At 53.8% G+C, this 13,546-nt stretch overlaps 2 protein-coding genes across 3 annotated transcripts in view; one reads left to right on the top strand and one right to left on the bottom strand.

The window, feature by feature from the left end:
- Positions 1–9,117, top strand: part of DNAI1 (dynein axonemal intermediate chain 1) — a 144,666-nt gene extending 135,549 nt beyond the window's left edge. For both annotated transcript variants that reach the window (XM_023944152.2, XM_023944150.2), the window contains one exon: positions 8,851–9,117. In XM_023944152.2, coding sequence (XP_023799920.1) covers positions 8,851–8,955 — 105 coding nt within the window. In that variant the 3' untranslated portion in view covers positions 8,956–9,117. The remainder of the gene's footprint in view (positions 1–8,850) is intronic.
- A 2,144-nt stretch (positions 9,118–11,261) lies between these two features.
- ENHO (energy homeostasis associated) lies at positions 11,262–11,703 on the bottom strand. The gene has a single exon (XM_086869460.1). The coding sequence runs from the start codon at positions 11,576–11,578 to the stop codon at positions 11,393–11,395; it is 186 nt and encodes a 61-aa protein (XP_086725586.1). The 5' UTR covers positions 11,579–11,703; the 3' UTR covers positions 11,262–11,392.
- Positions 11,704–13,546: the final 1,843 nt, after the last annotated feature.

Raw genomic sequence — 13,546 nt, 5'->3', positions numbered from 1 at the left:
CATTCCAGGAGAGGACTGACACCAGCAGTCCTCAGGAGCTCCCAGAGCAAAGCAGCGCTGTGATGGGATACAGCTGGGCCCTGTCTCTGTGGGGCAGGAAGGGATTTCTCAGCTGCTGTAACTGTGTGAAATACCAGGGAATAACAACAGCTCTAGCTGCAGGATTTCCCGTGCTTGTCCTGCGTCCAGCTCCTCGCTGACCTCTTTTAAGCCCTGATTTGCATGCTGCAGCGTAACTCAGTCGTGGCTGATGTGATTTAGTGTGACGTTCCACGCTGTCCAGGCTAACAGAGGATCTGGTTCCCAGGCCTGGGAGTGTTTGTGTGGCATTTATCATTTGCCTGGCTGTTTCCTTTGCAGCAGGTGGAGGGAAGCTGTGCAAGTCATTTAATCTGAGGCAAATGGGGAGACTCAGTTTGAAGTAAATAGGGGACACTTCTGTGAGGATGGAGGCAAACAGAAGGAGAGGGAAAGGAGGTTGGAATAACTGACTGAGGAGGTGAACAGAAAAAGGTCTCACTTGCCTGAGCAGAGATGTACTGGAGAACACAGGCAGGAGAGGAGTGAAGAGGAAATATGATCTGATCTTGTAGACCTCTGCTCCCATTTTGGGTACTTGGGTTGCAGGACATGAGAGCAGGAAAGCAGCAAGGACAGCACAGCCAGCTGAGAGACTGGAAGCAGGGAGATGGGAGAGGTCAGCACTCAAAAAGAAATCTTGGGCTGTGCGTTGAGGTAACAAGACAGCAGGAAAAGACTTAGGGAGGAGGTTTCAGTGGGTATAAGAGGGACATGCTGACAGACATCTGCAAGAGATGGGTTGGCAGCACCACTCCTGGGGAGTTTCTAAAGAAATGGCTGTGCAGGTATTAGGAGCAGAGTGGGACAATCCACTGCTGGGGGCAGTTGTTGTGCTGGGCACCCCAAGGACTGGACAAGCATCTTACATTGTGTCAGAAGCAATGTAAGAGTAGCTGCTCCCCCCCTGGACATCCCACCATGGACAAGAGTGCACGAGTGAACTAACGCCTCCTAGCCTTGCCCCAGTTGACTCTGTGATTTAAATGAAAAATACACAAGGAGAATGCATTGTTGAGATGACACAATTGTTCACATGGCTGAAATATCTAGTGCAATTTCTGTATTATCTCTGAGTTCAGTCATGGAGAGCAGGAAACAGAAAGAGAGGAATGTGGCTTGACATTAAATTGCAGACTGAGTTCTTTCATAAGCAGAAGAGTATCAGTCATAATATATCTTTCATGCCATTGGCATTTAATGTTATTTCATATGAGGCTTCTTTGAGCAAGAACATTTATTTTTACTTCTAATAATAGCAAAATCCGGTTTCCCGTGTACTTGTATTTATCCAAAATGAAGTATATTCACATGCTTCCATGTAAGTAGTAACCAAGAATATACTTCCTATGCAAATACTTTTATGAACTGTATTTAAAAAAAATTAAAGAAGGTGCTGTGTTAAAAGAAAAACAGCAACTGGACTTTCTTAAGGCATCTAAAAGTTGATCAAGGTGGACATGTATATGTTAACAATGGTGTCTGGAGAAAAAGGCATTGAAAGAACTGCAACTTTTTAAAATATACTGTTCATACAACTGCAAATGTTCTCTCACGAGACACCATGCTCTATGATTTAACAGCAGTACCCAAGAGTTGCAGGAGCTGCATATTCACATCCGTGTTTGATTGCTTTTATTAAACTCTAATCCGTAGCAGCTTACTGAGCTGGCATGCCAAAATGCTAAAGTAAAGCTGAAGTAATAAAAAAAAAGAAAGAAAGAGATGCTGAGTGATAAGGAAATGTTGCTGGGTGGCTGACTGTGCTGCCTGCCAGGAATCAAGGGCTGCAACTTAAGAATGCTGGGGTCACTGCACTTCGCAGGGCATATCCTTGATTTTATCCCTCTGGGTGGTATGTGGCTATGGGTGCTGTGTGTGCCCAAGCCTTTCAAGTCAGGTTTGCCCACCCAGGTGAGGAGATGCTGCAGATATGGCCCCTCTTGATGGGTGCAAGAGACAGGGAAGCCTGGTCAGCTTTTGGATTTTCTAAGTTACACTGAGATCTGGTGTCTGGGTGTCACTGGAATTGCAGCAATATTTGAAGTTGAGCTAGAACAATGTATTGCCTGTCTAGTGAGTTTTATGGACAATCTCAATTAAAATCCCCTTCTTGTTTCCTTCCTCCATGCTGCTTGGGTCAGAGAGATCCCACAGCTAAAACACTGGGCACTGATGCCCCCATCAGCCTTCACATCCCATGCTGTTGTAACACATGGCAGGTAGACAGACTTTGAATATTAGGGCTTCCCAAAAAGTTGAAAGTTACTTAGAATAATTGATCCCATCCCAGTGAGCCAAATGGCACTGCAGAAAATCTGAATCCATTAGAGCTGTATACGGGGTTTATGTGGATGACGCACTGCCTGTCCCCACAGTGGGGTGAAGGAAAGGGCATCCCATTCCCTCTGTCCTTATCCCAGTGATGGTTTGCACCACCAACACTCCCTGGGCTTGAGGAAAAAGCTTTTAGGGGTTTTATTCCACTCTGACTCCTTCAGGAGGTCTCAGTGTGCCAGGACAGGGTAATTGCCTCACACAATGAGCACACAATGGTTTTTCTCAGTGCTTAGTACAAGTCACTTAAGTGATACGACTGAAAATCTTTTCCATGTACCTTGTGAAGAGTTTGTTTTCTCACCAAGCTGTTCTATTCGAATAGAGCCTATAGATGTTGGCTCATCTCAGCAACTAAGGCTGATGACACGCAAAAGAAAGCAGTTCTTCATCTCACACACACGCTCACAGTTAGAGCGTAGCTAAATTGTCCTCAAAGCTGACAAAACACACTGTGACCTCTTGGGACCCTGTTACTGATGTTTCCTAATCACCACATCTGTGCAGGATAGAGTTAAGGGTATAGGTTCATTTCAGACCCATAATGTCTTAAGATTACTTGAAAATTTATCCTTCTTTTTAAAGCCATTTATTTGATGATTGATGAACTGAGAGTCATGACAACATCCCTCTTTTGAACTTGTGTCAGAGAATGGAAAAGACAGAAGACCAACAGTTTTAAATGGTTTTAGTGGGTTTCTGCAGCTGCTACAGGGAAAAATTCAGAAGGAGGTAACAAATCATTGTGATGCCCAGTTCAGAGCAGCTGTGGGGACTGCCATGAAACAAATCTGCACTCAGCTTGGCCCCGTTCACTGAAGTTTTCATGCTAAATGTGGTCCTTTTATGGCTAAATTTAGGTGCCTAAATTAGTGGTCTGTAAGAGACATTTCTTGAGGCTCTGGAGTTAGCAAGAATAGGGAATGTTCTTTGGGGAACAGCTCCTGCTGTATGCACAGCTTCTGCTTGGCCAGAGGATACTGCAGTGGGGGTGAGCAAGGAGGTGGAGTCCCAGCTAGCCCCTGGCAGAGCAGACACAGAGCTGTGAGGATGCACAGGCTGTGCTCCCTGATGGCCATGGATTTGTCCAGGCTGTTAGCTTGCTGCTGCTGCAAAGCCCATCCATTCCGTCAGCCATTCCCTCCCCTCTCCTGTGGATGTATGCGAACTGGCCAGTTCTGTGGTGTGCTGTGGGCAGCTACCCACTATTTCGGGAGAAGTGATCCCTGCCCACGTGCCCTCCTCAGTTCCTTCTGGTTTATTTCCAGTGACAATCCCATCCGCTTCTGGGTCTGATCCAATTTTCTTTGCACCATCTGCCTGTTGGGTGTCCTGACCTTTGCTCCCGTGCCTTTCCTGGCAGGTGTGTGCTGCTGAGCCACAGGCTGGTCCCAGCACTGTGACTTACCCAATTTAAATGGTGACTTCCAAGAAGCAAAGGCAGGTCAGCTTGGGCCCTGAGACCCGTGTCTGCTTTAGCATGGGTCAGGGCTGATTCCAGGCAAGGTCTTTGAGTCAGGATGTGAGCTTGAGCAAGGTGGGAGTGCTTGCCCTGAATTGCACAGGTTGTACCTGAAGTGGGAGGTAAGAGCATCCTTGAGGCTGATGATCCTGTGTTGCTGCTGCCACCTGAATGACCCAACCATCCCCTGGGCTTTTCTGCTGGCTTCATTCCCTGCAAAAAAAGTTTATTGTGTCATTTATTTCCAAGCAGTAGCGGAATAAGCCTAAATCCTTATCTCCAGTGTGTCAGCTAATCCTTCCATGGGCCAGGAGCAGTGCTGTTGGATCAGGCTCTGAGTGTGCCTCAAGGCTTTCTGTGCTTGAAAAGCATGTTGCTGTTGCATGTAAAGGGACTTCTTGAGAGCCAAGAAGTCATCCTGGCACAGACATCATCCCCAGCTCAGCATAACTCCAGCTTCATATGACAGCGCTGGATTGCAATAGGGCCTTGATGAGGTAGATCTGTGAGGCTTCAGGGTTGCAGCTCATATCATATTCCTGTTAATATTCCTATTAATGTTTGGTTAGTGACCCAGAGAGATGATGAGGAAAATTTTTCTGTGTTCATGAAGGAGTTTAGCCTTCCTTGATCTTCCCGACAGAAATGCTCCAGGGAAGCTTCATCTTTGCTCTCATTCATTGAGTTCATCAGACCAGTCACTAGTGTGTTTTGATAATGGAGGAGCCCTTACCCTGGAGCTAGCACCTTAACCTGAGCAGAAGGAACAAGAAAAGGTCTTCTGTCAAAGAAATAAACTTCTGAATAGCTGGCAAGTTGTGTGCCCCTTCCCACGGAGGATAATAAGAATAAGCAGTTTCAGGTATCTTCTTGAAGCTTCTCACCCCTTTCAGAATGACTCTGTAAAAGCTTAAACCCTTGTGCAAGGAAAGCCAGTTCTTAGGTCACTGGGTTGCTTTATAAAATGTCTAGATCCTGTTCCAGCATGACTGTATCCAGAATTCCCATTGTGTAAGGAATGACATCAGTGTCATGACAACAGCAGTGCAGAGACAGGCCTGTGCCCCTTGGCCAAGCAGGGTCAAGGGTCACCTCTGCTCCCAAGGAAGTTGTGGGGACTTTCCTGACTATATTCATATCAGTGTGCTTGACTTCCTTGCTGCTTTAAAACATAAACATGTTTTGCCATGTTTAATCGAAACTTCAGAGCAGATGTTTTATGATTATTCCACCAATGGGAAAAAGACATGGAAGCTGAAAAGTGCCAGCATCACGGCTTTTATGGGAGAGTTTTATTAACTCAGCAGTATGCTGTTCAACTAGGGAATGAAGGCATTAGCCAAGACTCCAGTTTAAATGAATCCCATAACCTGAATGCAGAGTTCAGCATGTGCCAGCATGGGGATGGGTGGGGCTGAGGCTCACAGGGGTCAAGGGATCTGCAAGCAGACAGTCCTCATCCTCATCTTCTTTGCCCTAGTCCTCACTCCACCCTTCCCCCTGAGGCTTCACCTCAGTCATCTCCTACCTCCTGCTGCATTTCCAGTGCCAGTACTCACCCTGGGGCTGAGAGGACCATCAAGGGTCCTGCACACTGCCTCTAAGCCTGAGCCCCTTGCCTCAGATTTGCTCCTTGATGAGCCAGGGAAGACCACAGACATGAGGTATAGGGAGCATAAGGACTGTGCGAGACCTGGCAACAAATACAGCAACACTGACACAAAGAGGGAGTCTCTTCCCCATCTCTCCTCCCTGAGGTCACATTCTGTAAGCATGGCAAAGTCCATCCCTGCAGAGCACCTTTTCTGGCCCTGCCATGAGCTTTTCTGCCATGTCCCTCATCCCTTTTTCAACAGGAACATTTTGCTCGCCAGTTGGAAGCAGTTAACAATAAAGTCAATGCAAATGCTGCTCTGAGCAGCTCCAATACCTATTCCATGAGCTCCTCAGGGACAGACCTCCCATGTAATCTCAGCTCTGCATCTAACAGCTTAATGGGGAAGATGTTCTGCCTTGACTCACTCTCAGCCCCTGGTGAGCCCTATGAATGTGGTGTGAGCAGGGATGTAGGTGGAGGACAGGCTCAGCTATGCACATGGTGGCAGAGCCCCACAAGTGCCCTCTCCACATCTGGCTGTGGCATCTGCTGGAGGCAGAGCCTTTTGGCAACTGCATGTGGAAGTGACACTTCCCCGCCTCATGTGTGCCCTGGGACATTGCAATAGCTCTGCTCCAAGGACTGCTTCTCAGAGGTCTGATACAGCCGAAGCCCCTGGATTTTTAGGAAGCTGCCACGTGCATCCAAGCAGATCCCACAGTGCTGTGCTGGTGCCATCAGTGGCCTAGCCAGCTCACAAGCACAAGTGCCCCGGGAGAAGCAGATGACAGAATAAAGGGAAACTTTCCATTCCAGTGCCCCCAAAAGGACATTATAATTTTCATTCCCTGTGTCATCTTGCTTGCTTGGTTATGTGGCGTTAAATTAGGGCTCTGGTTCAGTTATGGCTCATTACAGGCTTGCGTATGGCTTTGTTGCAGCGTGCTCAGAAGCACCAAAGGAGCTGAGACAGTGTGAAAGTCAAAGTTTTAGGGACAGTTTAGTGATCAGGAGCTGAGCCTTGCCTGAGGATGGTGAATTCAGCAAGGCTTAGACATAGTTCCCATGGGCCTGCAGGACATCAGTCAGGGACTCTCCCTGACCCTACCAGAGGAGAGATCAAAGGGCTTGGGATGGCAGTGGATTGGTGGAAGGTGGCTTCAGCATCTTCTCTCCCCATATGAGCAAAGCAGACGCCTCTTTTGCCTGTCCTGAGGACCTTTGTGTGGTGCTGTATGTGACACAGAGTGACAAAGGGAGGGGTTTGAATGCTGTCAAACAGCAAAGCAGCTTTTTTGCAGAAATAGCTAAGTCCTGAAATACCTCAAGCAGCTGTGTTTATCCCAAGGCTCTCAGAGAGATGCTCTGCTGTGGGCCATTATTACAAACATCACTTGCAGTGCCCGGGCCAGAGCCACGAAGGGCACTGCTCACCTGTTGGCATTAATACAAACCAGCACTGTCCCAGCATGCAGCCAATGGACTCAGTAAATAAAACAACCTGTGCTCATCCCAGTGCTCAGAGCAGCAGTGGAGCTCTCTTCTTGGGAGCAGAGGGGTCTCCAGCTATCCCTGTCCTCATCCTTGCCCCAGGTCTGCTTCCGTCTCAGCAGTGTCCTCCGGCAGCTTGGGAAACCTCTGTTCCATCGAGGTTGTGCTGGGCTGGGAGGAGGGAACACACGGGGATTCCCCGGGGACTTCTTTGCACGTTTTCATCACTTAGCAATGCCATGTTTGCTAGAGAAACGGAGTGAGATCTGTGCAGGCTAACAACTTTCCCTGTGTTGTGCGCTGGCATTTCTTCAGCGCCGAAGGGAAGGTGTATGTTTGTAATTGCTGCACCCGTGGCCATTAGCGGGGCTGATTCAGCGGGAGGAGAATTGATCTGTTCTAAGTGGGGAGAGAGGAACGCTGGCAGTCTCCTTCCTCCGATGCTGAGAGCTGCTCCTCTGGCCTTTTGAGAGCACGGAGAGCAGAGGCTGTGCTTTGGGGATGCCCAGAAGAGCCAGTACAGCAACTTCCTGCAGGCAGCCTCCAAGCCTGGTCAGGGATGTTCCTTTACCTTTGCTCTGCTGCAGTGTTGGAGGCCTGCTGCCACCTCTCCTGAGCCCACCTGCAAGACTGTGCCAGTCCTCCTGCTTGCCTGTGCTTGGCAGCTGCTTTCTGGGGTGCCCAGAGCCATGCTGCACACAGAGGAGCTCCCCAGCCCCAAAGCAGGGGTATACCACCTCCAAAGGCAAGGCAAGATCCAGCAGGCTGGCAAAGGGCAAGGCTGTGATTGAAAGGCAACACTTCACAATGGAAGTGGTGGTTGTGGGGATGCTCTTTTGGAGAAATCCCATGGTGTACTGCAGGAGTATCCTCAATCCTCAGATGCAGGAGGGCTTGGTGGGCTCAGTGTAGCTTGGAAAATTCCTCTGCTGCAGCTGTCTTACATGATGTGAACCTGGAGAGCCTAAGCCAAATTAATCACTTTCCCAAAGTACCAGAACTCTGTTGAGGGCAATGTTGCAGCCCACAGCACAGCAGAATCATGCTCTGCCCAAAACAATGAGTGGAACTTGTGCCTTCAGCAGGGACATCATCCTCTGCCAGGCCTGAAAAGCTCCTTCTGCTCCCAAACAAGCAAGGGCTGACCTGAGCTGGTTCTTTCCCTTGTGCTGATTTTTCTCAAGATGCTGATAGTTTGCTTCAGCACTCAGGTAGGGAGCCCTTGGGATACTTGGGACTGTAGGAAGTGCTTGTCCTCCTTGTCTGTGCTGGGGTGTGCATCAGGGTTGGCACAGAAGTGTGTCCAGGCACAGGAGAGCCTCACTGAGGAGTTAACAGCACACCTGGGAGACCTGACTCACTTCTTCCCACCAGGTTAGGGTGTTGCCCTCCTGGGGAATGCCATTTGGGTACAAAAGGGATGGTCCCTGCTCCTGTGGCTGCCTCTGCCCAGGAGCACCTGCACGGGGTGGGCATGGTGGGGCTGTTTTTGGGAGGTCTGGAATTGCCCTAGCAGTCTTGCATACCTGGCACCTAACTACAGCTTGGGGGCATAGCTTAGAGGGTGGCGCAGTCCCACAGGGCTAGGGTCTAGGAAGAGAGAGGCAGAAAAGGCTTTGAGTCACTGTGGATCAACAGATCCACTCCCATTTCCATCCTAACACTTTATTAGTGTCCTTCCCCAGCTCATAGGAGCTTTCACATATCTAATGACACCTTGGGCTTGAAATATGAAGATGGGCAGGTGCATCCACTATGGATCAGCTTCCAGTGAGGGGTGAGATCTCAGACACAGCACTCTAGCATCCCTCCCTGTGTTGGACCCCTCCTCACCCCTGCTTTCCTCCCTCTGCTCACAGTTCTATCCTGCTTGGTCTTTTTGCAGCAGAAGAAAGGCCAGGAGGTGAAGAGAAGTCCCGAGGAGGAAATGGCAAAGCTGGAGAAGCTGCTTAGTGTGGTGAGAGAGCCAGGGAGCAAGAAAGAGAAGTGAGAGGGGGGAATGATGACTCTGTGGGCAGCCTCTGGCCAAACAAGCTTGGCTTTGATTGGTGGCTGTTTGGCATGCAAGCCACGGGGCCCCTGCTGCCCACTTTTTGCACAGAAGGAACACTTTGCCTCTGTGCCTGGACAAATAAACAGAGGTGCTGGGAGAGCTATGGTGTGCAGTCACATCTGGGTTAGGCAAATCTCACCACACTTGGCCCTCCAGAGCCACATGGCCCTTGAATTTCCCAATCCTTGAGTGGGCTTGCACCAGATGAGAGCCCTATGAAGGGCAGGAGGGGCCTAGGAAAACCTCAGGGCTGCAGCTTCATGGCAGCCAGTCCCACTGTGTGAGTGGTGGCCACAGAGATTGAGCTCCGAGCTGTAGCCCCCCCAGGCATTCGTGCAAGTCAAAAGGAATGCCACATCTGGATTTTGTGGTGGCAGCCCAAGGCAGAGGGTGCCTGGAAACCTGGCCTGGTGGCCCAGGACTGTGGGAGAGAGACCTTCCAGACAGCACATGGCAGCAGCTGCCAGTCAGCAGCTGTGGGAGGCTCACAGCTCCCCTTTCCCCAGGGGCCTCAGTGTGGGGCTGGGGTGCCTCTGACCAATTGGTGCCTGTTGGGAACTGCTGGGCAGCAGGGTTTGCAGAGCCTTCCACCACTCTGTGTGCAGCAGAGGATTAGCTGCTACGTGGCTGCGGTGGCAGCAGGAGCAGCAGTGGCCTCACAGCATGCTGATGAGCAGCGCCAGATCCTTGTGCACAGCTCCCAGCCCTGGGCACCAAAGCCACCAGACAGGTGTGGTGGCAGGTGTCCCCCATATGCTCAGCTGGCCTGTCTCCCACAAGCATCCTTGTAAAGTAAGGCCACAGCTTGGAAACTCTCCTGTGCCTCTGGCACAGAGGTTGGGGAATGCTCCCTGCTAACTCCCACATGCCCCCAGGCCAGGCAGGCAGGCAGGAAGCATCCAGTCAGGTTTCATTCGACCCAGCATTTAAAAGCCACAGACGGATGTGGACACAGCCCTTTCTTATCTCCATTCCTGAGCAAACCACGCACAGTCCTCCAAAGAAATCGGCCCCCAACCCCGCGGCAGCCACTCCTCAGCCCTGCGGGATGGCAGGACGTGCCACCTCCCCCCGAATTTTTCCAGGCACTCGGAAGAGCTCAGAGACACAACGGGGGGTCCTACAATCTGTTTATTAGTCTAGTAAAAACAAGGCTGCAAAGGGATGTGTTTGCTACACCTGACACGGGGAGGAGCCGCAGGCTCTGCCAGGCCTGGCCAAGCCTGTGCAGGAACCCTGACTGGCATCCCTCCCACCCCACCCTTCTGTCCCCTTATTGCAGTGGCTATGCCAGTGGTGACTGTGGCTATTGCTCGGCTCTAGGAAAGGCAAGGCAGAGCCCTCCAAAACCCACAGCACTCACTGGCAGGGTGGGGGATACAGCTGCCAGGCTTGCAGGCAAGCCAGATGACAGCATCCCTCCCCACAGAGCCACTGTGATCCCCAGGGAACAGGCAGGGTCAAAGAACCTTCAAAGATATTTGTCCAGGCACCTTCATCTCCCCATGTCTTCCATCTCCCCAGGAAAAAGCCACACCAGGCTGCTCTCAGCGGGATCGGGGATGCCTGCAAGGGCAGCTCTGCTGCTCACAAGCAGGGCAGGTACCACTGGCTGGCCTCGGCTGGGAGCAGACGGGGGGAGGGCAGGGACACACACCCAGCGAGGAGGAGGGTCATTTGCCTAGCAGCGTTGGTGCTAATGCTGGAAGGGACTGACACACAGGCCGGGGATGATCAGGCAGGCCATGCAGGCCCTCTCGTGCTTCATTAAACCTGCTGCTTGGGCAGACATCTGCCAAATACCCACCTGAGGCTGAGGGCATGCGGCACCCAGTGCCACCCCCAAACATCTGGACATGTAACACCCTATTCTGCCAGCAGGGCTGGGGCTGCTCAGGTTCCCCTGGCCACATCCTGCTATGGAGCAGCCAGCCTTTTGGGGAAGAAGCACTTGTGCCAGCCCTGCTGCCTCCCCTCTCCAGGCCCCCAACCAGCTTTGCTCAGATTTGTGACCTTGTTGCCACTGTCACAGGCCCTGAACAACAGAGAAGAGCCCACAAGCTCTTCAAAAACAAGGGGTACACTTGAAAGCAGAGCTCCTGCTGTGCTCACTGGCCGCTGGGACAAGCATGACTGTCCCTGTAGCATATCCCCATCAGCTGCCTTTCTATCCCCATCACCACTGTGGGCACTCACAGGAACTTCACACCAAAACCACAAAGGCATAGGACTGCACCCCCTGTCACAGCCCCTGCAAGCAGTTGGGTGTCCCCTCAGCCTTCATCATGCCTGATCCAGCACTCGAGTCGCAGCATAGGCATCCAATCTGGCACAACTCCTTCAGCACAGCCAGATTCCCCAGTCCCCAGGCAGATCAGGGCTGCAGCAAGTACTTCTCTTCATTCCTTGACTCATCCACATCAGAAGCTGGGGTCTTCTTGGGACATGAGGGGGTCCTGCAGGCTTTGCAGAGGATGAGGAAGAGGATGAGGATGAGCAATGCGATGACACAGTTAAAAGAAATTGCCACTATCGCTCCGGTGGAGAGAGCAGCCGCCATGGCCACCGTCCCGCAGGAATCAGCGGGGCCCACAGCCCGGTCTCACCCTTGGATGCCAGGGCAGTGATCGAGCGTGCAGCCTCCACCTGCTAGCATTGGCAGGGGCCAAAGGGGACAGCCATGGTGCTGGCGGTGGGATGGGGATGGGGCCAGGCCGGCAGCAGGACAGTGTCACCCCGTCAGTTCGGCCGCTCAGAGCTGTGTCCCGGGCTGCACCACACCACAGGGAAGCTTTTCCTCGGCTTCCCCTCCTCCAGCACGGCAGTGAGGACACAGGGATCACTGTTCTCCCTCCAGTACCTGGAAGAGAGAAAGTCACCGTGGGCATGAAGGGACAGGCTGTGCGAGCCCCTCAGGGTGGGCTGTGGGGGTGCCAGGGGACAGCGACCCCAGGACCCACGAGGCTCCGCTGGAGTTGGAAGGCTGCAGCGGCTCCCAGGTTAGGTGATGTTTGGGGGACATTTCCAGCACCCCTTTCCAACCCTGGCTCTGCCCTTCATCCCCTGCGTGGACCACCAGGCTGGAGGTGTCCCCAGTGGGAGACCCACCGCCTTATCCCGGCCCAAACGCTCCCCCCCGTGTACTCCCGGGTGACTCCGGACAGCCATGGCCCCGATCCGATCCCCTCTCCATCCTCCAACTCCTTTTCCTGCCGGCGCGACGCCGCTGCGAGGTCCCGCATCCAGAACGCGGCCGGGGCCAGGGTCGGGGGCAGCGGCGGGGGGGACAGGGCAGCCCCCGTTGTGCTTTTACAGAGGTCGGGCAGAGCCCCGGCTGCGGCGCTCCCCGGGTCCTTTGACCCCCCTCCCGCCGCGAAGAGGGACAACCACGGAACCCCGGGAACCGGACAGCAACAGGTCCCACCAACTCCACCCTCCCGCCGCGGGGCCCGGCGTTACCCACCTGCCTCCACTTCTCCCCGGGTTCCGCCGGGACCCCGGTGCCGGCGGGAGGGCGGGCGGCGCTGCCGGGGCCAGGGCCCCGCTCGGAGCGGGTTGGCGGCTCGGCGTCCCGGCGCGGAGCGGCCCCAGCGCGGCCCCGCGGAGCGCTCGGAGCCGGCGCGGTCCCGCCGCGGCCGCCCGTGGGTGCCGCAACCCCGCGCGCCGCCCGCGCCCTCCCGCCGGCATCGGGGGCGGGCCCTGCTGGAGCCCCGCCCCTACACTGCCATTGGTCACCTCCTCCACCCGACGCCTATCATTGGCCGAACGCCCCGCTCGGGACACGCCCCCTCGTCCGGCTCCCACGTGAGCGGCGGGGGACAAACGCCGGGCAGCGCGCGCTCTGCCGGCCCGGCCCGGGTCGCGACCCGGTATTGTCCCGGTACTGCCAGCGGTACTGCCGCGGTACTGTCACGGTGCTGCCCCGGTACTGCCTGTGGTACTGCCCAGGTACTGTCAGCGGAACTGCCAGCCGTACTGCCAGCGGTACTGCTTGCGGTACCGTCACGGTACTGTCAGCGGTACTGCCCCGGTACTGCCAACGGTGCTGCCCCGGAATTGCCTGTGGTACTGCCCAGGTACTGTCAGCGGTACCGCCAGTGGAACTGCCCCGGTACTGTCACAGTAATGCCCCTGTACTACCCCCGGTACTGACCCCGGTACGGGCCCCAGTGCGGCCGCGGCACTGCCCCCGTACTGTCCCCAGTACCCTCACGGGTACTATCACCGCTAGTGCCCTTGGTGCTGCCCGAACCGGCCCCGGTGCTGCCCTTGCGCCGCTGCTGGCACAGCCCTGCCAGGGTCCTGCTGCGCCTGGTGCAGACACTTGGTGCGCTGCGTGCCCTGCTCTGCCCGGGGGCCACCTGCCCTGCACACACACGAACACACGTGCACTTGGTCCTACACACATCGCAGCTTAAACATGCTGAGGATGGACTTGCCAGGGCTGGGCTGGGGTCCTTCCCGGGCCACAAGAGGTACAGGCAGACAGAGAGCTTAGAGCTCATGCTTAGAGCCCATGATAATCCAG

The sequence above is a fragment of the Cyanistes caeruleus genome, chromosome Z, assembly GCF_971803275.1.
Source record: "Cyanistes caeruleus chromosome Z, bCyaCae1.hap1.1, whole genome shotgun sequence".
NCBI classification, from domain to species: Eukaryota; Metazoa; Chordata; class Aves; order Passeriformes; family Paridae; genus Cyanistes; species Cyanistes caeruleus.
This window is presented reverse-complemented; position numbering and strand designations above follow the sequence as displayed.